The sequence below is a fragment of the Caretta caretta genome, chromosome 6 (genome assembly GCF_965140235.1).
Source record: "Caretta caretta isolate rCarCar2 chromosome 6, rCarCar1.hap1, whole genome shotgun sequence".
Classification (NCBI taxonomy): Eukaryota; Metazoa; Chordata; order Testudines; family Cheloniidae; genus Caretta; species Caretta caretta.
In genome coordinates this window covers 11,715,696-11,740,468 of record NC_134211.1, presented here as the reverse complement: position 1 = coordinate 11,740,468, position 24,773 = coordinate 11,715,696, and the positions used below count along the sequence as shown (strand labels likewise).

The 24,773-nt window shown below is 50.7% G+C and overlaps 1 protein-coding gene across 13 annotated transcripts in view; it reads left to right on the top strand.

Annotated features, from left to right (window-relative positions):
• CTNND1 (catenin delta 1) overlaps positions 1–10,372 on the top strand; it is a 58,504-nt gene extending 48,132 nt beyond the window's left edge. For 7 of the 13 annotated variants that reach the window (XM_048855073.2, XM_048855064.2, XM_048855062.2 and 4 more), the window contains 8 exons: positions 4,963–5,113; positions 5,540–5,732; positions 5,884–5,998; positions 6,816–6,903; positions 7,358–7,405; positions 7,636–7,736; positions 8,062–8,124; positions 8,372–10,372. In XM_048855073.2, the coding sequence (XP_048711030.2) occupies positions 4,963–5,113; positions 5,540–5,732; positions 5,884–5,998; positions 6,816–6,903; positions 7,358–7,405; positions 7,636–7,736; positions 8,062–8,124; positions 8,372–8,383 (771 nt within the window). In that variant the 3' untranslated portion in view covers positions 8,384–10,372. The remainder of the gene's footprint in view (positions 1–4,962; positions 5,114–5,539; positions 5,733–5,883; positions 5,999–6,815; positions 6,904–7,357; positions 7,406–7,635; positions 7,737–8,061; positions 8,125–8,371) is intronic. The other 6 variants (XM_048855069.2, XM_048855067.2, XM_048855065.2 and 3 more) reach the window with 5 other exon arrangements.
• Positions 10,373–24,773: the final 14,401 nt, after the last annotated feature.

Here is a 24,773-nt window from a genome sequence, read left to right as displayed (position 1 = left end):
TCTTCAAAAATCTTTAGGAAAAAAATCATTTACATCATAGTTCTAGCTTAGTTTGATTAGACTTGACTTAGGCAGTTATTTGGGGGGAGGGGTGGAATTTTCTTTTTCTCTTTCTTTCCCTTTAGTTTTAGTTTCTTAGATTAGCAGTAGAAATAGTTTTTTGTTTAGCCGATTTCTACATTTTTCTTCACATTTCCTGACCCAGTTGCAGGGAAAAAGCATAGGACACAATATGCCTGGCTCACCTGGTTTTCAGAGATGCAACTCCTGCCCCAAGGCAGTGCCCGTCTCTGACAGCCACGCATCTTCTGTCTGCTGCCCGGGGGAAACTCGTATCCCCCAGAAATGTATTCACTGTACAAGTCTAAAAGCGAGGGCATGGCAAAACAAAGATCTCTGCATTAAAATGATTCCTGAGATGGCTGCAGGGACTTTTCCATCATAGACACCAACAACTCAGTCGCAGACCAGCAAAACTTCTGACAAGGGCAATACTCAGCCTTCCAAAACGTCAAGGAAGTGAGATTTGACCTCCTGAAACAGGACACTTACTTAAAGAGGAGTTCCCCAGTGAGGTCCTTGCCCTCAGTGCCGAGCTCATCCAAAGAAAGCTCCTATGAGACCCCAGGCACCTCCGGCACTGTCCCCTTGCGGACCTCTGCCAAGTCTGATGCACCGGCTCGGAATAGAGGCACCAAGTCTCCTCCATAGCACTGACTACCCTGGTGCAGAAGCTGGTGCCGAAAGCTCCTCTGACTCCCATGCTGCTGCTACCGGCACTGACAGATCGACCTTCAACAGCACCAACTACCTCCACGAAAGCTGACCGCAATACCAACGTGTCACTGGCCACAGCAGAACCGGTGCTATTTTTACACCAGAGGGACATAACTGACTCCTCAGCACCACAATTGCTCCTATTTGACACAGTGCAATCTCTGAGCCAGAGAATGGGACACAGCCCAACTCTCTAGTGGTGGAAGCTGTCAATCACAGCAGCAAGCAACAAGCAACCCCAGTTCCATTCTACACAGAACAAGGAACATAGACTAGACCTCTTTGGTTGTAAAATATATTCCTCAGCCCCACTCCAATTCAGGGTGGTGAACTATTCTGCCCTCTTGGCAAATTATGACTTCTTTAATTATGGCAAACTGCAGGAATTCTTAGAGGATCTTCCTGAAGACAAACATCCCCAGCTCAAGGCCATCATGACCGAAGGACAGATAATAGCCCGCACAGCTCTACAGGCCTCATTGGATGTGGCAGACACAGCCGCATGAACAACTGCCACAGCAGTGGTGATGCACAGAGCATCCTGGTTGCAGGCGTCGGGAATCCCGAAAGAACTACAGCTAAAGGTGAAGACCTTCCTTTTGACCGTGAAAAGCTTTTAGTCTAAAACAGATGAGGTCTTACATACTATGAAGCACTCTCAGGCCACATTACGTACCGTAGGCACATACACCCTGCCTAACAAATGACGTCATTTCACACCATATCAAAGAACAAGACACATCTTTCCACCCCCAACAACAGCGGCATTTTGACCATAATCGGAATAAACAACATCCTCAAAGACGTAGAGCCCTGCAACATCAGACCTAGTCTTCTCAACCATCCACAACCAAGCCTCAATTTTGAAGTCTAGGTCAAGGGTCTGAATGACCTCCCCCAGATTATAGCACTATCAGACACTTATGCACATTTTTCGCCACCGCTTATGCCCATTTTACCACACTTGGGCAGCAAAAACAAAGGACCAGTGGGTACTGGAAATCATAAGATCTGGTTATGCTATCCCCTTCCTCTCCATACCACCCACTCTTCCCCTTTCCCCATCCCTCTTCAAAGACCCCCTCTCACGAGCACCTCCTACAACAGGAGGTGAACCACCTCCTGGATCTGGGTGCTGTGGAACGAGTTCCAAATCAATACGAAGGGAAGGATTTCTACTCAAACTACTTCCTCACCAAAAAGAAAAGCGGTGGATGGAGACCCATCTTAGATCTCCGGAAGGTAAACAAATTTGTCCGCAGCCACAGTTCAAAATGGTTACATTAGCCATAATCATACCAGCACTAGATGGGGAGGAGGAACTGGTTTTCAGCCCTCAACCTTCAAGGTGCATATTTTCATATCGCCATACATCCGGCACACAGACAATTCTTGAGGTTCACAGTAGGATCCAACCAATACTGAGTCCTACCCTTTGGCCTCTCCACTGCCCCTCAAGTTTTTTTTTTTAAAAAAGCTCTCTCGGTAATAGCTGCACACTTACAACCCAGAGGGGTGCTGATCTTCCCGTACTTGGACGACTGCCTATTGAAACGTACGACCCGGGAGGAGGCGACACACATGGTACAAATAACCATAGAGCTGTTCCATAAGCTAGGGTTTCAGATAAATTCAAAGAAACCAACTCTAACCCTGACACAACGCCTGGAGTTCATAGGCGCCTACCTCGACTCCGTACAAACCAAGGCAATACTATCAAACCACAGGTTCATGACAATGAACACACTCATTTCGACTATCACCATGAATCCACAAACCTCTGTGAGGACTTGCCTTCAGCTCCTGGGACATATGGCGGGCATGACCTTCATCGTAAAGTACAGAAGATTCCACATGCGCTGTCTTCAGGGCTGGCTGAGCGCTGTGTATATGCCCAGTGCAAACAGCCTAAGCAAAAGAGTCACATTGCCTCCAAAGGCCCTCACATCTTTACACTGGTGGATGAAACCAGAAAATGTTCGTATGGGCATCCCCTTTCAACAGGACCCTCCATCGCTCACTATCACGACAGACGCGTTCCTGATGGGTTGGGGCGCTCATTTGGACCACCACATCATATAGGGCAAGTGGTTGGTGATGGAAACTCAACTTCACATCAACCTCTTAGAGCTCAGAGCAGTACACAATGCATGTCATCACTTCCTGCCAATAATACAGAACAAATCAATTTGCATACTAACGGACAACATCACATGTATATTCTATATTAATTGACAAGGATGCCTTTATTATATTGTGGAACACATCACTCCTGTATGCATTCCTGCCGATACCTTTAATCTCATGACTGATTCACAAGATATGGACTGACAGAGTGCACACCATTCTGATTGTCCCCACCTGGCTCAGACAGACTTGGTTCCCCTACCTTTCACACCTGGCAGTGTGTGCTCCACACACCCTTTCCTTATGGGCGGATCTTCTGTCACAGAACAAGGGCCAAACACTCCATCCCCATCTGGAGAAGTTCCACCTCAAAGCATGGCTCCTACATGGTTTCAAAATGGAGAACTAGACTGTTCAGAAAGAGTGAAACAGAGATTACTAAACAGCAGACGATCTACCACTAGAAATGTGCTATGGCTACATCAATAGCCTTCCTAAACAATGTCCCTTTAATGGTGTGTGAGAGAGAGAGAGACACAGACGTGCCGAAGCCCCTACCATCCACAGGGGGGCAGTATTCTACAGACAGCTAAAGTGGAGCACCCACAGGGACACTACTCAAAGTAGTCACTCACCTTGTGCAGTAACGATGGTTCTTCAAGATGTGTCCCCTTGTGGGTGCTCCACTACCCGCCCTTCTCCCCTCTGCTTTGGAGTTTTTGCTATCTGACTCCGCGGTGGTGAAGGAACGGAGGGGCTCGGGTTGTGCGCGTGCTACAAGAGGCGCCAGTGACACTGAGACAGCTGCTGTGTGCGCATGCCCCAACTGCGCACTGCTACCTAAAATCTCCAATCTGCAGCGTAGGGACACACAGACTTAGACCTAAAGTGGAGCATCCACAACTACTTCTGTGTCCCACAAAGGGGTGCTTAGTGTCTTGAGTCCCACAACTGTGAGTCAGATGCCGAAGTCCAGCTAAACTAGTTGTCATCTGTGCCTTTGAAGCGGCGTCTTGCATGTGCTGTGCAAGCTGTCTGAATAACATGCTTATTATGGGGCCTAGCTTCTTGGGGAGCCTCTGCTTTCCTTTTTCAGACTGACCCTGCATTAAATGCAACTTCTTTAGTCAATGGTTGAGTTGCCCATAACTGCATAGTGAATTGTATTTTTGGTTCAAACTCTCTGGGAAGGGAACTGTCCCTTGCCACTTCTAGCACAATGGACTCCTGAGTTGGTTGAGACCTCTACCCATGCTCCTGCAAATGTCAGGCAATGGTCTCTCCAGCAGTGTATCCTGTCTCTGATGTGGTCAGGCCAGCTGTCAGATGAAGGTGTGAGACGTGCCATAATGGACAACTGTTAATGACTGGTCCCATATGCAGTTTCTTCCTGACCCTGGGCAGTAAGTCCATGGCTTATGCTCTGATGTATGACCAGTTAACCTTCTGTCTTAGTGGTACTTGCAGCACAGCTCTGGTTCCTGTGTTGTGGCTGAACACGTGGTTAATTTGCGCTATTTAAGTCCATCAAAGCAGAACCTGGTCTCTCCTGTGCTGTTTAATCTAAGGGACTCATGTACTGCTAGTTTCCAGACAAGGTTACCCAAGTCTCTCCACTGTGGTGATTCAGCCATTATTTGAGTACCTCATTCATTCCCTGAATGACCACAGCTTCCTAGTTCAAATACTCCCATGGACTGCCTGAGGTGCACAGACCTGCCAGAAACTGTTCACTAGCTGGGGTCAGGGAAACCTTCCCACTTCTGTTCTGCTATAGTATTGCATTGATTAGGCTGTTAGGGGGCATTGCCCACCTTGGTAGCATGTAGTGTTAGCTGTTCAATACCAGCCTGCTGGAGTGGGATGATTCCTGTAGTCGTCCTGGGCAGGACCCTCCTTGCTTCCACTGAACCACCCCCCCCACCCCCCCAATTCATGTATGGGGCTGGGTGCCAGCCCTAGAGATGGAAGTGGGGGGAAGGCACAATGCTGTCAGTGAGGACCCATTACCTGCCTTCCCTTGTAACCCCATGGCACCCTGCTCTCATCCTCCTGCAGTATGGCCGGTACATCCGTTCAGCGCTGCGCCAGGAGAAGGGGCTTTCTGCTGTCGCCGACCTCCTGACACATGACAGTGAGCGGGTGGTGAAAGCAGCATCTGGAGCCTTGCGTAACCTGGCAGTGGATTCCCGCAACAAAGAACTGATAGGTAAGAGCTGTGGAGCAATGTCTGCTCTGTAGCTGCTTCCCCCGCCCCGTTACACTCCACTCAACCAAGAGGGCATGTCTTTTCTCTGCATCAGCCAGGAGCTGTCTTGGTTCTTGCTTGCTGCCCTTGCCACCTCAAGGGTACTGTGATGCCCCTCATTCCTCTGGGAACTGCTGACTTCTGTTCCATTCGTCTGACTCCAACCATGTCTAACATGGGTGCTGTGCTATCTTCCAGAATGCCTCCAGTAGGCTTTGTGGAGGGAGGGGGAAAGGCATCAGAACTAAGCATGGCCAAACACTTCTGTCCATCCATGATGATCCTCTTGACTCATCTTCCCTTCTGCATGGCTTCCCCCAATTCATCTGGCTGCTTAGTGTTCCTCATGCCTTCTGATCCAGTTGTTAATTCTCCCACCTGCTCCAGGTAAACATGCCATCCCCAACCTAGTGAAGAACCTGCCAGGCGGGCAGCAGACCCCAGCCAAGAACCTGTCTGAGGACACAGTGGTGTCGATCCTCAACACTATCAATGAGGTCATTGTGGACAACCTGGAGGCTGCAAAAAAATTGCGTGAGACTCAGGGCATCGAGAAGCTGGTGCTGATCAACAAATCTGGGTAGGTGTGTCCCAGGGGAAGGGTATGCTGGAATCTTGCCTGAGACTTCCTGCCCCCTTTTTCCCCACCCTCTGTCTTTCCATGCATGACTCATAGGGGGCTGGATATTACCCCGTACTGCATCTTCACATTCATGTCTTGCTCTTTCCAGGAACAGATCAGAGAGGGAAGTCCGAGCTGCTGCCCTAGTCTTGCAGACAATCTGGGGGTATAAGGAACTGCGGAAGCCACTGGAGAAGGAAGGATGGAAGAAATCTGACTTCCAGGTACCTGAGGTGACTGGGAGGTTGTTGGTGTGGGGTCATTGGCTTTCAGAGGAGAGAAAAGGTTTGTATTTGGGGAGGGGAACTCCACTGGACCTTCTAGCATGTTTCTAATAATGTTTCATGTTTAGACTCCTTCCCTGTTGCTGAAGAGCAATGGCCAGCCTTCTGACACAAGCTGGCCAGTAGCCCTGCTGCCTCATGGTGGGCTAAAATCCCAGCTGTGTTTATATGAAATCCTGGGGAGGAAGGCCATCCTGTGGCTAAGGTGCTGGCCTGGGACTCTGGACGTCTGGGTTCAGTTCCCAGCTCCCCCTGTGTGACCTTGGGCAAGTCACGTGGGGCCAGATACTTGGAAGCCAGCAGCTCCCATTCTCAGTGCAGAATTCTCAGCTTGTTTTGAATAGATACTGTTGGGTGCTGAGAACTCCAGACAATCTAGCTACTTCTCTAGGAACAGATCTTAGAATTCTGGCTTGAATCCCTGTCACTAAACTTCCCCCTTGATAGACCGCTATTCTCACAACTCCTTGCAGAAGAGTCAAAATGCAAAGAAGCTTATTCACCAGGCCAAATCGTGTCTTCCACTGCATATTGAACCTCTTGTGTCAGCGGTTCCTAGCCTTCCCTGGAATGGGCTTGACCTCTCTTCAGACACTAGAGGGCAGCATGCTTGGATCAGTCTGGATTCTGCCATTGCTGAGCTCCAGCTGTAGAGGCCTGGGTATCTTGGTGTGGCAGGCTAAGGGACCTATTTCTGTGTGATCTAGAAACTGGGATGTGTGGGTCATGGATGTTACAGGCCCCCCTCCTGTTTCAGGTGAATCTAAACAATGCCTCTCGGAGCCAGGGAGGTAACTCGTTTGATGACAGCACCTTGCCCCTCATTGACAGGAACCAAAAAGCAGGTATGTCACGCCACTCCCTGTAGACAGCCATGCAGCCCTCACAAGTCCAGTCATACCTACTGACCCCCTACGTTCAGATTGCTTCAGTTGCTCTTTCTGCAAAACCCAGACTGTTGTCCAGTGCAGTTAGTGGGCTCCATGTTCTAAGAGCTGCCTTTGCACCTCACTCTTGGTGGTTTCACTAGGAGCTGTTTGTTCAGCACCTCTGACAGTGTCTATGCTCCAAACTTAACAGTCCATGGGTTAGACTGAGAATGTAGCTGGTGTTTATAAAGGCCGTACAGCATCTTGCATTGAGTTTGTGAGCCATCTGACTTCACTGCAGGTTTAGGTAATTCTTGCTTACCTGAGTGAGCCTAAACAATGAACCAGCTTATCTGCTGCCTGAGAGTTTGCCTGGCTGGGTGAGTACCCTTGAGGTCTGGAGTCTGAAACTCCCATCCTCTTTCTCTAGATAAGAAATCCTCCCGAGAGGAGATCCAGATGAGCAACATGGGACCAGGTAGGAAATGGGCAGCTGGCTTACGGCACAGACACGCAGACTAGAGTATGTGGGGATCTGCCTAGAACATGTCCTGCTGCTTAGATCAGAGCCAACACTGGAGAGGGAGGGAATATGTAAAGGGTCACTGTAAATAACTCTTGACTGGCACTACCAGCTTCTTGCGGCCTAAGCTCCCAGTTGCTGGTTGGAGGGGTCTGTCTCACTTGCCATGTGTCCTTCTAATCCAGACAACAACTACTCCACGCTGGACGAGAGAGACCACAACAGGACCCTAGACCGGTCTGGAGACCTGGGCGATGTGGAGCCGCTGAAGGGAGCACCACTGATGGTAAGACCTGCTACCCCTCTCGTCTCTTTAGTCCCCTGCTACTTCTGCTCTACTGAATCCCAGAAACCTGGGGCAGGTGGGGAGGGAAGGGCTCTGGACCCTCCAGGACAGGCAAACTGGAAGAAGGATACTTGTTGGCCTCTGTGTTGGAAGGAGCCAAGGAGAGGATCCAGGCTTTGTCAGGTGACTCTGCTTTTCTGCTCTGCCCTATCTGCTGCCTGGACAGTCCCCGTCTTCCCTCTCAACCCATCAAGCTCAGCCTCTCTCTTCCCTTTCCTTTGTCTTGCATCCTTCCCCACACCCCACTAACAATATGTGTCTGCAGGAGGATGAAGGGCAGGAATCCCTGCATGAGGAGGATGACGACTTGTTGGCTTATCCCCCTATGGTATGTCCCAGACTTTTGAGTCTCCTGCTCATGTACACCAGGAAGCTGGAGGATAACCTTCTTGGGCAATCTGGTGGTGCTTGGCCAGTCAAATCATACTCTATTCCAGATCCCAATCACTTGCTGATCTGTGACCATAATCTACCTTGATTTGTTTTGCTTGGTGTGCATTGTGCTCCTGCTTGATGACAACTCCTCCCCCCTGGTGCTAACCAGTTCTCATTTCTCTCTCTCTCTCTCTCCACAGCAGAAGATCTAGTCTCCTCCCTGCCTCCGCTCAGTTTGGGCTTATAGTATGTTATATACAACTCTTTGTGGTGGAATGGACTGATTTTTACCTTACTTTTGCTGGACTCTTTGTGCCAACTACCCAGCCAAATGATTCTGCCTGGGGGTGGGGGACATCCGGATGGGGCCCTCCACTCCCTTCTGTAGACGGCTGCCCCTCGATCCTTGGACGCCTTTTATCTTTCCTTCCAAGAGCAACTCCTGCAGACCAAATACTTCCAATGGATCTCACTGGAGCGACTAAGGCAGGCTCTTCAAGGAACTCTTCCCCTGACGCCACAATCTCCTGCTGCACTCTCGGCGCAAGGTGGATCTCAGTGGAGCCCTGTTGTACTGGGTCTGCTTTTCCTTTGAGACATCAGCTCTGCTCGTGGAGGCAGGGGTTAAAGCCCACTGCCTCCTCTTAGCCTATAGAATATATTTTTGTGTGTGATCACTTTGCAACAAAGGATGCTGGGAATACGGGAACATTCCAGGCAGTGGTGATGGGAGGGGTAGGGACTGGCAATTGTGGGGAGGGGGAAATCACAATACTCCTGTCTCATGATTGATTGCATTTGGATGCCAGATAATTGTTTGGGAGAAAGTCTGTCCTGAGCTGAGTTCTGTTTAGTTGGCCTATCGCCTCTTATATGGGGGAGGAGAGGTGTGTAAATGGACATGCAAGGGTGGGGATTGGAACACTTCACTTCCCACTCTCTAGTGGGGCCTGGGTGAGCGTTCATCTGGATGGGTTGTTCGGGGCAGGTATTTGAGAGAGGAGCCAGCTTGGAAGAAAGTGGCGAGGGATGTGAGGGAGAAGATCCTGGTATGTAGCAAGGGCAGGGCTGGCTCTCAGATGGGAAGAGGATGTCAAGTTTTTTAAGAGGTGCACTGTTTCATTAACTGTCTTAAGTCTGAGAGTGCCATGGCTTAGGGTATACCGGGAGGAGGGGGTGATGGATTGGGAGGGATGGTGATAGGAAGCAAAAACTGACTTGTAACTACTATCCCCATCCCATACACCTTGGGTGAATGCAGCAGTGTCTGTCGGTCTCTCGACATGTGCCTTTCTTTGCCACTGTGAAACAGTTTCTTCCAACTCGTAGGCTCTCTTGCCTGGTAGAGGAGGAGTGTGTTTTGGATTCAAGGGGTTGGGGATCTCTGGCATAGACTAGCTTCTGCTCTCCTCCCCACTTGGGGCTCTAGTCTTACTGTGTTGATACCTCCCCTTGACACAAGGGGTAGCTGGATTCCTGGAATGTTTGGGTTGTGGGGATAAATAAGGGCTTCTCTGTCCTACCTAAATCCTCATTGGAGTGAGGTGGGGAAGGGAGAGCATTGTCAACCTGTGACTGGGAAGCTTCATGGACTTAGGTGGGAACACCAAGTGGTCTTGGCCTTCTCACACCATTCAGCCAGGTGGAAGAGGAAACCATGGGTGCTCTGATGAAGGGGGTGTCTTTGCCTCCCCATGGAAGACATTCCTAGCCCCTCTTCTGCATACAGTGCAACTGGAAGCCTCCCCTTAAGGCCACAAACTGGACCTGGATTGCTCTAGTCTTGCATGCTCAAATGGGATTCTCATTTTGCCCCCCCCCACTGTGCATGCACTACACAAGGGGGAAGGTCTGGGCTGGGAGATCTCTGTGCCTCTCTAACCCCACCTCTGTCACTTCCAGCCTCTTTCCCTTGGAAGAGACTGAAGTACAAATCCAAGCTGTCTTTCTGGGGTCTAACTCTTATGTATGTAAAACACTAATTCCTTTTTTAATTCCAGATGAACCAAAAACTCCTCCTTTCCCCCACAGGCTGCTTTAGCGCCTGCAGTGGGGAACCAATAACTAACTATTTTGCTCTCTTCTGTACCCCTTGTTCTGGGGTGCCGGGAACCTGTTCTTTGTCTGATTCCTGCGCGCTCTCTTGTAATGCTTTTAAAACAAAATGATTTTTTATATAAATAAAGTTTTTAAAGTGTGAATCTGGGGAAAGTGGAGTTGCTCCTTCAGAACAGGCTGGAGCCATGTGCCAGAGTAAGGCAAACCAGTGTGGGGCTGGTCCTCTGGTAGGACTATGGAAGGGGTTTATCCAGTATTCTGACTCCTAATTACATTTGACTGAGAAGCTCAGATGCTACAGTATTTTATCCTCATGCACCTCTGCGAGGTAGGGCAATACTGTTTATCCCCATTGTACAGGTGAGAGAACTGAGGAATGGACTAAGGGACTTGCCTAAGATCACATGAGGAGGCTGTGGCAGATAAGGGAATTGAACTGGGGTCTCTAAGTCCTAGGGTAGTGCCCTAAGCACTGGGCCTACCCTTTGCTTGTATCTGCTACTGTAGAGGGTGAATTCATGTTGCTTTCTAGGGTATATGAGCCCAGCATAGGTTGGCTTGTGGCCATTACTGGGGTTGTAGGCCACTACATTGAGCACCACTGGCTCATAGTGAGACACTTCATAAGAACACTCCCTCTTGGCTACAGAAGAAGCACTTGTCAGCCCAGCCCAGTAGTATGGGTTGTTTTTTATCCCAGATTCCCATAGCAGCCGACCATTCCACTACATCCCCCTTACACTGCTCCTTGTTTCACCCTAAACCCTGTAATCTAGTTGGCTGGGGTGGCTCCCCTCGCCAATAGCAGCAGTGCCCGTGATCTGAGGCCTTTGGTGCCAGCAGTCTTGACAGTGAGCTGGCCCTTGTAATTCGCCTGCCCGCTTCCTGGATCCCAATAAGGCCAGTCCCAATTCTTGGCTCACCATGCCTCTTCCTCCATCCACAACCCTTCTGCTCTCCAATTTCCACAGGTTGCCCCTAGATGGGGCGAATGCTTCCATGCACAGGAACAATATAGTAACTGGAGTTCTGAACAGCACAACTCAGTTGCTCTTAATCCCCCGAGTCTCTGAAAAGTAGGCAACTGCCCCCAGTGGGTTGTTTAAACAAATATATTACAAAAATGTCATTTGCAGTCACAGTGCTGTTAACATGCAATAGGCTTCTGCGACGGTCTCTGTTGGAAAACCAGCATTATGGAAAACACTATTTTAAATCCAGTTCAGGGGCCCCTGACCTTGCTGCCCTGTAGCAACTGTGCTGGCCTCTACTGTGATGTGAGCTGACAGGGAGCCAGACCTGCAGTCTCTCTTAGCTGGCTCCATTATCAACTTCCATGGTAAAATATTTAACTTAGAGCTGCTTCAGTGGTTAAGCTGTTATTGCACCAATAGGGTTGGGGAGCTAAAAGCAAGGTCTATCTTTGCAGCTGCATTGGAATACCTTGGAGAGCAGTGACATGCTGAGTATGGAAGGTACCACTGCAGAACTCGAGGTTTGGCCTGAGCAGTTACGGTTCCTCCTTGTCTGACTGGTTGTTAGGGAGCACAAAAGGTGGTGGCACACGTCCAGACTCCACGCTCAAACACAGGCCTCGCTCACTGGCCTGAAAGGTGGTGGTTACCTACAGCAGTGGTCTCCAAACTTTTTTGATCGCCCACCCCAGGGCCAGCTCTAGCGAAGCGTGCAAAAAAAAAACCACAACTGCCGAAGACGGAGCAGGGAGAGCCGAGCGGCCGCCGGTGGGCTGCCGAAGACGGAGCAGGGAGAGCCGAGCGGCCGCCGGTGGGCTGCCGAAGACGGAGCTGCCATGGCAGTGGCAGCTCCTTCGGCGGCGGCGCTCCTGCTGTGCACCCCCAGGCATGGTCTTGCTCACCCCCTGGGGTGCGCAAACCCCACTTTGGAGACCACTGGCCTACAGGCGTGATTGTGACCTGATTACATTCACTATCGGTAGACTGCAGACAGTTCCAACCGCTAATGTACTTGGTGCTGCCAAAGAGCCAGCTTCCCAAAGGAGAAGACTATTGGCTTTGTGAACAAAAATTCAGATGGAAAAATGTGAATCAAAATTGGGAGTTAAGAATTTACTAGATGCCCAAAAAGTCACAATAGCCAGAGAACAACCCTGGTTAAAAGCCCATCCACATTGAGAACTGAAGATCACAATTAGAATTTTAATTTCTACATAACAAATGGGATCTGGGAGGAAAGTGATGTGGATGGCAATCACTACAAACTAGAAGTTAAAGTGTAGACAATTGATAATTGGAGGGGGCTAAAATATTGGGGGTGGGGAACAATGGGAATCTTAGTGGTCCTTTTAAATGTCTATTAACAGATGGAGACAGTAAATGGTTGTTTAACACATCTGCATTTTCTGCATCACTATATATTTTGTGTCTGTATGTGGAAAGAAAGTTGTCTTCATCACAAGTAAGGATAATGAACTACTTTCCAGTTCATTTGTAATAAGGCTGAGTGTGAAAAAGTTCCCCCTCCCATCCCATATTAGGACAGTCTTTAAAAAACAAAATACCTCCCCCCCCCCCAATACTTGGTTTTGTATCAACCAAAACATTGTTTGATTTTCTGAAATGATTGACCATGGCTTTTGAAATTTTTACTCTGCTTAATTTTTTAAAGTCATTTTAAATCAGAAAACTTTTTGTTTGCTTTGAAAATATTAAATGGAGGCATTTTGACAATGCTGAAACATCTTCAATTTTTAAGTCTAGATGTTAGAATCATAAGACTGGAAGGGACCTCGAGGCCATTTAGTCCAGTCCCCTGCACTTTTGGCAGGACTAACTATTATCTAGACCGTCCCTGACAGGTTTTTTGTTCAACCTGCTCTTAAAAATCTCCAGTGATGGAGTTTCTTCTTCGAGTGATTGCTCATGTGTATTCCACAATAGGTGTGCGTGCTCGCCATGTGCACTGGTGTCAGAAGTTTTCCCCTAAAAGTACCCATAGGGGAGCACCCGAGTGACCCTTTGAGTGGACCTCTATGGTGCGGTATAAGGGGCACTGTGTGCTCCCCCTACCCTCATAAGAATGGCCATACTGGGTCAGACCAAAGGTTGGTCCAGCCGAGTATCGTGTCTGCTGACAGTGGCCAATGCCAGGTGCCCCAGAGTGAGTGAACCTAACAGGTAATGATCAAGTGATCTCTCTCCTGCCATCCATCTCCACCCTCTGACAATCGGAGGCTAGGGACACCATTCCTTACCCATCCTGGCTAATAGCCATTAATGGACTTAACCTTCATGAATTTATCTAGTTCTCTTTTAAACCCTGTTATAGTCCTAGCCTTCCCAACCTCCTCAGGCAAGGAGTTCCACAGGTTGACTGTGCACTGTGTGAAGAACTTCCTTTTATTTGTGTTAAGCCTGCTGCCCATTAATTTCATTGGGTGGCCTCTAGTTCTTATATTATGGGAACAAGTAAATAACTTTTCCTTATTCACTTTCTCCACACCACTCATGATTTTATATACCTCTGTCATATGCCCCCTTAGTCTCCTTTTTTACGAGCTGAAAAGTCCTAGCTTCTTTAATCTCTCCTCATGGGACCCATTCCAACCCCCTAATCATTTTAGTTGCCCTTCTCTGAACCTTGTCTAACACCCGTGTATCTTTTTTGAGATGAGGAGACCACATCTGTATGCAGTATTCAAGATGTGGGCGTACCATGGATTTATATAAGGGCAATAAGAGATTCTCTATCCCTTTCTAAATTATTCCTAACATCCTGTTTGCTTTTTTTTGACTGCCACTGCACACTGCGTGGATGTCTTCAGAGAACTATCCACAATGACTCCAAGATCTCTTTCCTGATTAGTTGTAGCCCACATCATATTGTATGTATAGTTGGGGTTATTTTTTCCAATGTGCATTGCTTTACATTTATCCACATTAAATTTCATTTGCCATTTTGTTGTCCAATCACTTAGTTTTGTGAGATCTTTTTGAAGCTAGTGGCAGGGTCAGGCCAGATGGCTACAGGAGACTAATCCTATTGGGATCCAGAAAGACTCTCTCCCCCCGAGCCTAAGGGGAGTATCCACAGGACCAGGATACCAAGCAAGTATGGGGGACAACTAAAGATAAAACAGGGACAAGAGTGAGGTCAGAGAGCTGAATGCGGGGAACCTGACTGGGATACCGAGCAGAGAACCTCGGACAGCACCCACTCTTCCTCGCAGATGTCAAGGGAGCCAGCGGACCCCAGACAGAGGAACTCTGCCTGGATGTGTGAGCAGACGGAGGATCAGAAATAGGCCCCACAGTCACGAGAGACCGCATCGGCCAACCTCCTCTCCCTGGTTTTGTAAATGGCCATTTTGGCCAGGGCTAGGAGGAGGTTGACAAGGAGGTCCCATGACTTCATGGGGCCACGGATAGGGAGTGCATAGATGAGAAGGTGAGGGGGAAAAGTGCAGCCAAAAATATAACATGATGTTCAAGAGGAGCTGGAGTGGGGGCTGCAACCTGGCGCAGTCCAGGTAAATGTGCACCGGGGTCTCCCTCACGCCGTAGAAGGGGCAGGTGTCTGGGACGGGGGTGAACTGGGCCAAGTATATGCCCATGCGTACGGCTCGGTGAAGGAGCCACCAGCTGATGGCCCTGGTGGGCCTCGAGACCAGGATGGAATATAGGCTGGCCCACCAGGGCTCCTCACCCTTCAGAGGTGGCAGGAGGTCCCGCCGCTTCGTGTCTGGGCAGGACAAGAGGGTGAGGACGTGAAAAGTGTGGAGCATGAGCGTGTACAGATGTTTCCTTGGTCCGGTCCGGAATCGAACCGGCTGCAAGTTATGCAGCTGGCTTGTAAAGGGGTGGGATGGCTGGGTAGGTCCACGGGGCAGGGACCCAATGAAAAGGTCCGGAGGGCCTGAGATGGAGGGTGAGCGGGGTGTGCCCTCTCGCAGGACCCAGTTGAGGTAGGCCCGAGCAGTAGGCAGTAAAGCGGCCCTCACCTCCTGAAGTACGCGCCAAGGAGTACGAGGCCTGGAGAGCCCCATGCGCCGAGCGAGTGTCAGGGGATCCAGCCAGTTTCCCCGGTCACAGTCCAAGAGGTCTCCGACTCTGGTGACTTTCACCAGGACCAACCTCTGGTGCACCGAGGGGGTCTCCACCACCTGCACACGGAGTTGGGGATTGTGTAGCAGGGGCTCCAAGAGGAGATCCGCCCCCTTGGTGGCTGCCATGGACCTGGTCACCGAGAGCAGTTTCCAGGGCCGGAGGAGGTCCTGGTAGAAGACCGGCAGCCTGGAGTGGTCTTGCGGAAGACCTCTTGGATGGAGATGAAGGAGCTGCCAGTCGTATCGGAGCCCTAGGAAGTGGTGCAGGAAGGCATGCGCCAGTGTGCTCCACACCGGACTACCTGCACCATAAAGGAGCCTCTGCAGGGCCTGGAGGTGGAAGACCTGGACCTGAGTGCGTAGGCACTTCAAGCCCTGCCTTCCCTCCTCCAGGGGCAGGTGGAGGACCCCTGCAGAGACCCAGTGCAGTTCTGGCCAGAATAACTCCAGAATCGACATCCGAAGGTTGGCCAGGAAACCCGGGGCCGGGACCAGGACCAGAGTGTTGAGCCAGTGCCAGAGCATGGACAGGACTAGCTGGTTCAGCACCAGTACCCTCCCTCTGAGGGAGAGGCACTGGAGTAGTCCTGTCCATCTCCGGAGCCGCTCTGTCACCCTGCCCTCTAAACCTTGCCAGTTCTCTGGCGGAGATGGATGCGTGGCAGAAAGGTAAACGCTGAGAGAGAGCAGCGGACCCACGCTCCACCGGATGGCCTGAAGCGTGGGTGGGAGGGAGTTCACCTGCCACCTGTTCCTGACCACCAGGCCAGAGCTCTTGACCCAGCTGACCCGGGCAGAGGAGGCCGGCGAGTAGATGGTCTGGCAAGCCTCCACCCACACCAAGTCACCCGGGTCCTGGACAACGAGGAGAATGTCGTCGGCGTACGCGAACAGGACCAGCCGCAGCTCCAGCTCTAGCAGCATCAACCCCTTCAGCTTCCAGCAGAGGAGACAGAGGAAGGGCTTGATCACCAGACAGTACAGCTGGCCCGCACCCATGCTGTACTCCCCCACCTGAAGCTGACCGGTTCGGTCAGGGTCCAGTTGAGCCTGATCAGACCCCGTTCCTCCATGTCAGCGTCGCAGTCTTGGGATCGGCATCGCTCCCGGCGCTGCCGATCCTCCCGGTCCAGGTCGTACATGAGCCTGGCCTCCCTTCATAACTGTCCATCGGTGGGTGAGGCCAGCCAGGCCGAACTACCTGCTCAGCTGGTGCCCCAGCAGGTGCAGTGGCACCAAGCCCCGTGGCTGGCCCAATGGTGCCAGTGGGCGCTGTGGCCCCTGATGCAGCCCCTGGTGGGGGCTCACTTGGTAGCCGGAGCCTTGGAACAGCCGTCGGCCTCCCTCTCCCAACCTCCAAGGGAGGAGCCGGTGGGACGTACATCCTTGGTGCTGTGCCCAGAGACCGAGCAGGTGATGGATCCCCCAGTGCCGGTGGACACTCAAAGTACCATGCCTGCTTCCTCGCCCCCCCGATGAGGTGATTACGGCCTCTCCTTCCTCCGTTCTGCAGGAGGACTGTAAAGCCCACCAAGAGCTATTGAAAAGGGTGGCATCAAACCTCCTCCTTCAGGCAGAGGAGGTGGAGGAGCCCTTGGACTCCCTTTTTAACGTCCTGTCTGCCTCAGTACCGGGCAGGGTGGCCTTGTCTCTCCATGAAGGGGCGGCAAAAATTTCAAATGCCCTGTGGCAAACCCCTGCCTCATTGGGCCCCCATCTCTAAGAGAGTGGAATGCACGTATTTTGTGCCCACTAGAGGGCATGAATACATATACAAACACCCTGCTCCTAACTCCCTGGTGGTCGAGGTGGTCAACCACAGGGAATGGCAGGGCCAACCAGCCCCTACTCTGAAAAATAAGGATTCAAGGAGGCTGGATTCATTTGGCAGGAAAATGTATTCATCCTCGAGCTTCCAGTTATGGGTGGCAAACCATCAGGCTCTCCTGGGCCCGTATGAGTTCAATCTGTGGGGCTCTCTGCCCAAGTTTGAGCCTCCCTCCAGGAGCATGACAGGAAGGAGTTCAAAGTGCTGGTGGAGGAGGGTACAGCAGCTGCCAGGGCTACCCTGCAGGCAGTGTCGGACGCTGTGAACAAGGCCGCATGGTCTATGGCCTCCGCAGTGTCCATGAGAAGGGCGTTGTGGCTGCTGATCTCTGGGCTGTCCAGTGAGGCGCAGACCTCCTTGCAGGACCTCCCATTTGACAGCAAGACTCTGTTTGCGGAACAATATAAAACTGCATTGCCTGAAGGACTCCTGCACCACTCTTCAGACTCTGGGCCTCTATGTTCCGGCTCCGGCTAAACCTAAGTTTAAGTTTCAGCAGGCTCCTGCCCAGGCCACCCACTCTAAATATGAGCCCCCTTATAAAAAGTCACAGGACTATAAGAAGCACCTGCAGAGGCAGTCTCGGCCTGCCCCCCAGCCTGGGTCCTCCAAGGGCAAACGGGCAGGGAAACGGCGATTTTGACTGGACGCCTGGGGGTGACCTACCAATTCTCATCAGGGATCCACCATCAGTAAAGCTTCCCTTCTCCAACTGGTTGTGTGCTTTCCTCCTGGAATGGTTTGCGGCTGACCTCGGACTGATGGATCCTCAACACCATCTCCTAGGGTTACACCCTACAGTTTACCTCCACCCCGCCCAACCACCCTCCTTTGGGACCCCTCTCACGAGGCTCTGCTCGAGCAGGAGATGAGGCAGCTCCTTGGACTAAGAGCAGTGGAAACGGTGCCAGTGGAGTTTGAACGCAAGGGGTACTACTCCCGCTATTTCCTTATCCCAAAGACTGTGGGGCGGCTCAGGTCCATTCTGGACCTGTGAGGCCTGAATCCGTACATGGTCAAGCTCAAGTTCTGCATGGCCTCCATCGTCCTCTCCCTGGATCCCGGGGATTGGTACACCACCCTCGATCTGCAGGACACTTACTTCCATGTTCACATACTCGAGGGGCACAGATGATTTCTCCGCAGAACTCTTGTTCATTGTGTGTACTCCCTGCAGTTAGTAGTTTTAGTTTTAGCTAGTGCGTCTGGGCCGGGTTGGGCAGGAGCACTACCAATTTACGGTCCTCCTGTTTGGCCTGTCCAGTGCCCCAAGGTATTTACAAAGTGTATGTTGGTGGTGGCAGCCTACCTCAGGCGCCGTGGGGTCCAGATCTTCCCCTATCTGGACAACTGGCTGGTCAAGGGCAGCTTCCGGTCGCTGGTGCAGGATCACGTGGAGCTCCTCCTGTCCAAGTGCACCACTCTGGGCCTGTTGGTAAATTACACCAATTCCACATTAGTCCCAGTGCAACACATAGAGTTTATTGGGGCAATCCTGGACACCACGTTGGCCAGAGCCTCCCTCCCACCAGACAGGTTTGAGACCCTGAAAGGGCTCATAGACGTGCTCACAAGGTTTCTGGTGACAACAGCCAGAGCGTGTCTCCAGCTATTGGGTCACATGTTGGTGTGCACGTATGTGGTCTGCCACGTCAGGCTCAGATGAGGCCCCTCCGGCTATGGTTGGCCTTGGTGTTCTCCCAGGCCAGAGACAGGATGGACAAAGTCCTCATTGTGCCTGAACCACTGACCACCTCCCTAAAATGGTAATCCTCCCTAGGGAACTTGCTCCATGGGGTCCCGTTCAGAGGCAGGCCCCCGTCAATGGAGCTGGTATCTGATGTATTGGACGTGGTGGGGGGGGAGCCCACCCAAGGTCTGTTGTCTGTGCAGGACCTGGCCCTCCACATAAACGTAAAGGAGCTCAGGGCTGTCCGGCTGGCATGCATGGCCTTCCGCTCGCACCTGAAGGGCTGCGTGGTCAGGGTTCTCACTGACAACATGGCCTCAATAATTTACATCAACAGGTAAGGTGGGCCTGGCCCTCTGCCAGGAAGCCCTCCGGCTGTGTCACTTCTGTATAGTCCTCATACTTGCCTACAGGCCTACCACCTACTAGGCGCATAGAACTTGCAGGTGGATCGCTTGAGCAGGGACTTCTCCTCTGAGACAAGTGGCCTCTTCACCCAGAGGTGGTACATAGACTTTTCCAAGAGTAGGGAATTCCCCAGGTGGACCTGTTCGTGACTCATCAGAACCGTCACTGTCCCCGGTTCTGCTCCAGGGGGTGGGGTGGAGGCTGGGACAGGGCGCCATCTCGATGCCTTCCTCCTGTCCTGGTCAGGCCAGTTCCTCTATGCCTTCCCCCCAATTCCTGCTGATAGGCAAGGTCCTGGAGAAAATAAAGACGGACAGGGCCCAGGTCCTCCTGATTGCCCCTGCGTGGCCCAGGCAGCATTAGCACGGGACCCTCATGAGCCTGGCACTCGCCTTGCCGTGGCTGTTGCTGTCCAACCCGGACCTGCTCTCTCAGGACCAGGGCCACCTCCTCCACCCCAACCTAGCAGTGCTTCACCTCATGGCGTGGCTGCTCAATGGTTAGGCCGGGAGGAATGGATGTGCTCAGAAGGGGTTCAGCGCATCCTCTTGGAAAGCAGGCGACCCTCCACGCTCCGAGCCTACTTGGCTATGTGGTTTCGGTTTTCCCAATGGGCGGATGAATGGGATGTTTCCCCCGTGGCTGCCCCAATCCAGCTCATTTTGGACTACCTCCTTCACCTTAGAGCCCTTGTCCATTAAGGTGCACCTGGTGGCCATATTGGCCTTCCACCTGCTGGTGCAGGGGCACACGGTATTCTCCCATGCCATGACTGGCTGATTCCTGAAGGGGTTGGATCGTCTCTTCCCGTACGCAAGGCCCCCTATACTGCAGTGGGACCTGAACTTGGTGCTGGCCTGGCTGACGGGGGGGCCCCCCATTCAAGCCGCTAGCTATGTGCTCCTGGTCACATCTCTCGTGGAAGGTGGCCTTCCTGGTGGCAATCATGTCGGCTAGACGGGTCTCAGAACTCAGGGGCCTGACCTCTGAGCTCCCGTACATGGTGTTCCATAAGGGTAAGGCCCAGCTCCGCTCACCCCTCATTCCTCCCAAAGTCTCCACCTACCACATGGGTCAGGACATCTTCCTGCTGGTCCTCTGCCCCAAGCCCCATGCCTCCAGCGAGGAGCACCGTCTCCACACGTTGGATGTGAGACGGGCTCTGGCTTTTTACCTGGAATGGACTAAGCCATTCAGGAAGTCTTTGCAGCTATTCATCGCCTCAGCTGCAAGCACGAGGGATCGGCTGATCTCCACTCAGTGGCTCTCCAACTGGATCACCTTGTGCATCTGTACCTGTTATGACCTGGCGGGAATCCGTCCACCGCCAATTATGAGGACACACTGGACTAGGGCGCAGGCCTTGTCGGCTGCCTTTTCGGACATTCAGGACATTTTCAGGGCTGCCACATGGTCTTTGGTTCACACGTTCGCTTTGCATTATGTGATTGTCTCCCAGACCAGAGAAGACGCCGGGTTTGGCAGGGCTGTGCTCCCCACCGAGAGATTGTGAGCTCCTACCCACCTCCAATGGATATAGCTTAGAATCACTTATTCTGGAATACACATGAGCAATCACTCGAAGAAAAGACAGTTACCTTTTTCATAACTGGTGTTCTTCAAGATGTGTTGCTCATGGTCTATTCCACATCCCGCCCTCCTTCCCCTCTGTTCGAGTTGTCTGGCAAGAAGAAACTGAGGGTGAGGGGAGCGCACAGGGCCCCTTATACCGCACCATAGAGGCGCCACTCCCGGGGTCGCTATGGGCGCTCCTCTACGGGTACTGCTGGGGGGAAAACTTCTGACGCCGGTGCACGTGGCGAGCACGCACACCTATTGTGGAATAGACATGAGCAACACATCCCGAAGAACACCAGTTACGGAAAAGGTAAGTCTTTTCCAAAACCTCCATAGGCAGTCTTATTCCAGTGCTTAACTACCCTGACAGAAATATCCAACTTAAACTCCCTTGCTGCAATTTAAGCCCCATTTCTTCTTGTCCTATCCTCAGAGGTTAAGAACAATAATTTTTTCCCCTCAACCATTTTCAAATACATAAAAGGTTACAAGGTGATCATGTCCCCTCTAAGTCTTCTCTTTTTTCCAGACTAAACAAACTCAATTTTTTCAATCTTCCTTCATAGGTCATGTTTTCTAGACCTTTAATCATTTTTGTTACTCTTCTCTGGACTTTCTCCAATTTGTCCACATCTTTCCTGAAATGTGGTGCCCAGAACTGGACACCATACACTCAGTTGAGGCCTAATCAGAGTGGAGTAGAGCGGAATAATTACTTGTCGTATCTTGCTTACAATACTCCTGCTAATACATCCCAGAATGACGTTCGCTTTTTTTGCAACAGCGTTATTGTTGACTCATATTTGGCTTGTGATCCACTATGACCCCCAGATCCCTTTCCGCAGTGCTCCTTCCTCGGCAGTCATTTCCCATTTTGTATGTGTGCGACTGATTTGTTTCTTCCCAAGTGGAGTCCTTTGCATTGTCCTTACTGAATTTCATCCTATTTACCTCAGACCATTTCTCCAGTTTGCCCAGATCATTTTGAATTTTCATCCTATCCTCCCCAGCACTGGCAACCCCTCCCAGCTTGGTACCGTCCGCAGACTTTGTAAGTGTCCTCGCTGTGAGGCCATGATCTAAACCAGGGGTTCTCAACCTTTTTCTTTGAGTCCCCCCTCACATGCTATTTAAAGCTCCACGGCTCACCCTGTTTTCTATATATAAGAGCCAGGGCCGGTGTCAGGGTAGCAAGCAGGGCAATTCCCTGGGACCCCATGCCCAGAGGCCCCCATGAAGCTAAGCTGCTCAGGCTTTGGCTTCAGCCCCAGGTGGTGGGGCTTCAGCTTTCTGACCTGTGCCCCAGCGAGTCTAATGCTGGCTGTGCTTGGTGGACCCCCTGAAACCTCCTCCTGGCCCATATGGAGGCCTGGACCCTGGGTTGAGAACCATTGATCTAAGTCATTGATGAAGATATTGAACAGACCCAGAAGAACCAGACCCAGAACTGATCTCTGAGGGACCGTACTTGTTATGCCCTTCCAGCATACTGTGAACCACTGATAAATTCTCTCTGGAAATGGTTTTCCAACCCAGTTATGCACCTACCTTGTCGTAGCTCCATCTAGGGTGCATTTCCCTACTTTATGAGAAAGTCATGAGACCGTATAAAAAGCGTTACTAAAGTCAAGATACACCAAGTCTACTGCTTTTTCTCCACCCCATCCCATCCAAAAGGCTTGTTACCCTGTCAGAGAAAGCTATCAGGTTGGTTTGACATGATTTGTTCTTGACAAATCCATGCTGATCATTACTTATCACCTTATTCTAGATGTTTGTAAATGGAGTCCTTAATTATTTGGTCCATTAACTTACCAGGTACAGAAGTAAAGCTGACTGGTCTGTAATTCCCTGGGTTTGTCTTTATTTCCCTTTTTATAGATGGGCACTATATTTGCCCTTTTCCAGTCTTCCATGACTTTTCAAATATAATCGCTAATGACTCCGATATCTTCTCAGTCAGCTCCTTGAATATTCTAGGATGCATTTCATCAGGCCCTGGTGACTTGAAGGCATCTAACTTGTCTAAAGAAAAGGAGTAGTTGCAGCACCTTAGAGACTAACAAATTTATTTGAGCATAAGCTTTCGTGAGCTACAGCTCACTTCATCGGATGCATGCAATAGAAAATACAGTGGGGAGATTTTAAATATACAAAGAACATGAAACAATGGGTGTTACCATACACACTGTAACGAGAGTGAGCAGGTAAGATGAGCTATTACCAGCAGGAGAAAGGGAACAAAAAACCTTTTGTAGTGATGATCAAGGTGGGCCATTTCCAGCAGTTGACAAGAACGTGTGAGGAACAGTAGCGGGGGAAAATAAACATGGAGAAATAGTTTTACTTTGTGTAATGACACATCCACTCCCAGTCTTTATTCAAGCCTAATGTAATGGTGTCCAGTTTGCAAATTAATTCCAATTCAGCATGATACAGTTCTGTGGTGACCTAGAATCGTATTTTTGATGCCTCCAACTCAAGGAACATTTCCAACACACCTCTGAACAGCATATTAACCCACAGAGACCTTTCTACCAACATTACAAAAAGAAGGATTCTGGGTGGACTCCTCCTGAAGGTCAAAACAACAGAGTGGACTTCTACGTAGAGTGCTTCCGCCGATGTGCACAGGCTGAAATTGTGGAAAAGCAGCATCACTTGCCCCATAAACTCAGCCGTGCAGAACACAGTGCCATCCACTGCCTCAGAAACAACTCTGGCATCATAATCAAAAAGGCTGACAAAGGAGGTGCTGTAGTCATCATGAATAGGTCAGAATATGAACAAGAGGCTGCTAGGCAGCTCTCCAACACCACCTTCTACAAGCCATTACCCTCTGATCCCACTGAGGGTTACCAAAAGAAACTACACCATCTGCTCAAGAAACTCCCTCAAAACGCACTAGAACAAATCCGCACAGACACACCCCTAGAACCCCAACCAGGGGTATTCTATCTGCTACCCAAGATCCATAAACCTGGAAATCCTGGGCGCCCCATCATCTCAGGCATTGGCACCCTGACAGCAGGATTGTCTGGCTATGTAGACTCCCTCCTCAGGCCCTACACTACCATCACTCCCAGCTATCTTCGAGACACCACTGACTTCCTGAGGAAACTACAATCCATCGGTGATCTTCCTGAAAACACCATCCTGGCCACTATGGATGTAGAAGCCCTCTACACCAACATTCCACACAAAGATGGACTACAAGCCGTCAGGAACAGTATCCCCGATAATGTCATGGCAAACCTGGTGGCTGAACTTTTTCATAGAATCATAGAATATCAGGGTTGGAAGGGACCTCAGGAGGTCATCTAGTCCAACCCCCTGCTCAAAGCAGGACCAATCCCCAACTAAATCATCCCAGCCAGGGCTTTGTCAAGCCTGACCTTAACTTTGACTTTGTCCTCACCCACAACTATTTCACATTTGGGGACAATGTATACCTTCAAATCAGCAGCACTATTATGGGTACCCGCATGGCCCCACAGTATGCCAACATTTTTATGGCTAACTTAAAACAATGTTTCCTCAGCTCTCTTCCCCTAATGCCCCTACTCTACTTGTGCTACACTGATGACATCATCATCATCTGGACCCATGGAAAAGAAGCCCTTGAGGAATTCCACCATGATTTCAACAATTTCCATCCCACCATCAACCTCAGCCTGGACCAGTCCACACAAGAGATCCACTTCCTGGACACAGTAGTGCTAATAAGCGATGGTCACATGAACACCACCCTATACCAGAAACCTACTGACCGCTATACTTACTTACATGCCTCCAGTTTTCATCTAGACCACACCACACGATCCATCATCTACAGCCAAGCTCTAAGATACAACTGCATTTGCTCCAACCCCTCAGAGACCAACCCCTACAAGATCTCTATCAAGCGTTCTTACAACTACAATACCCACCTGCTGAAGTGAAGAAACAGACTGACAG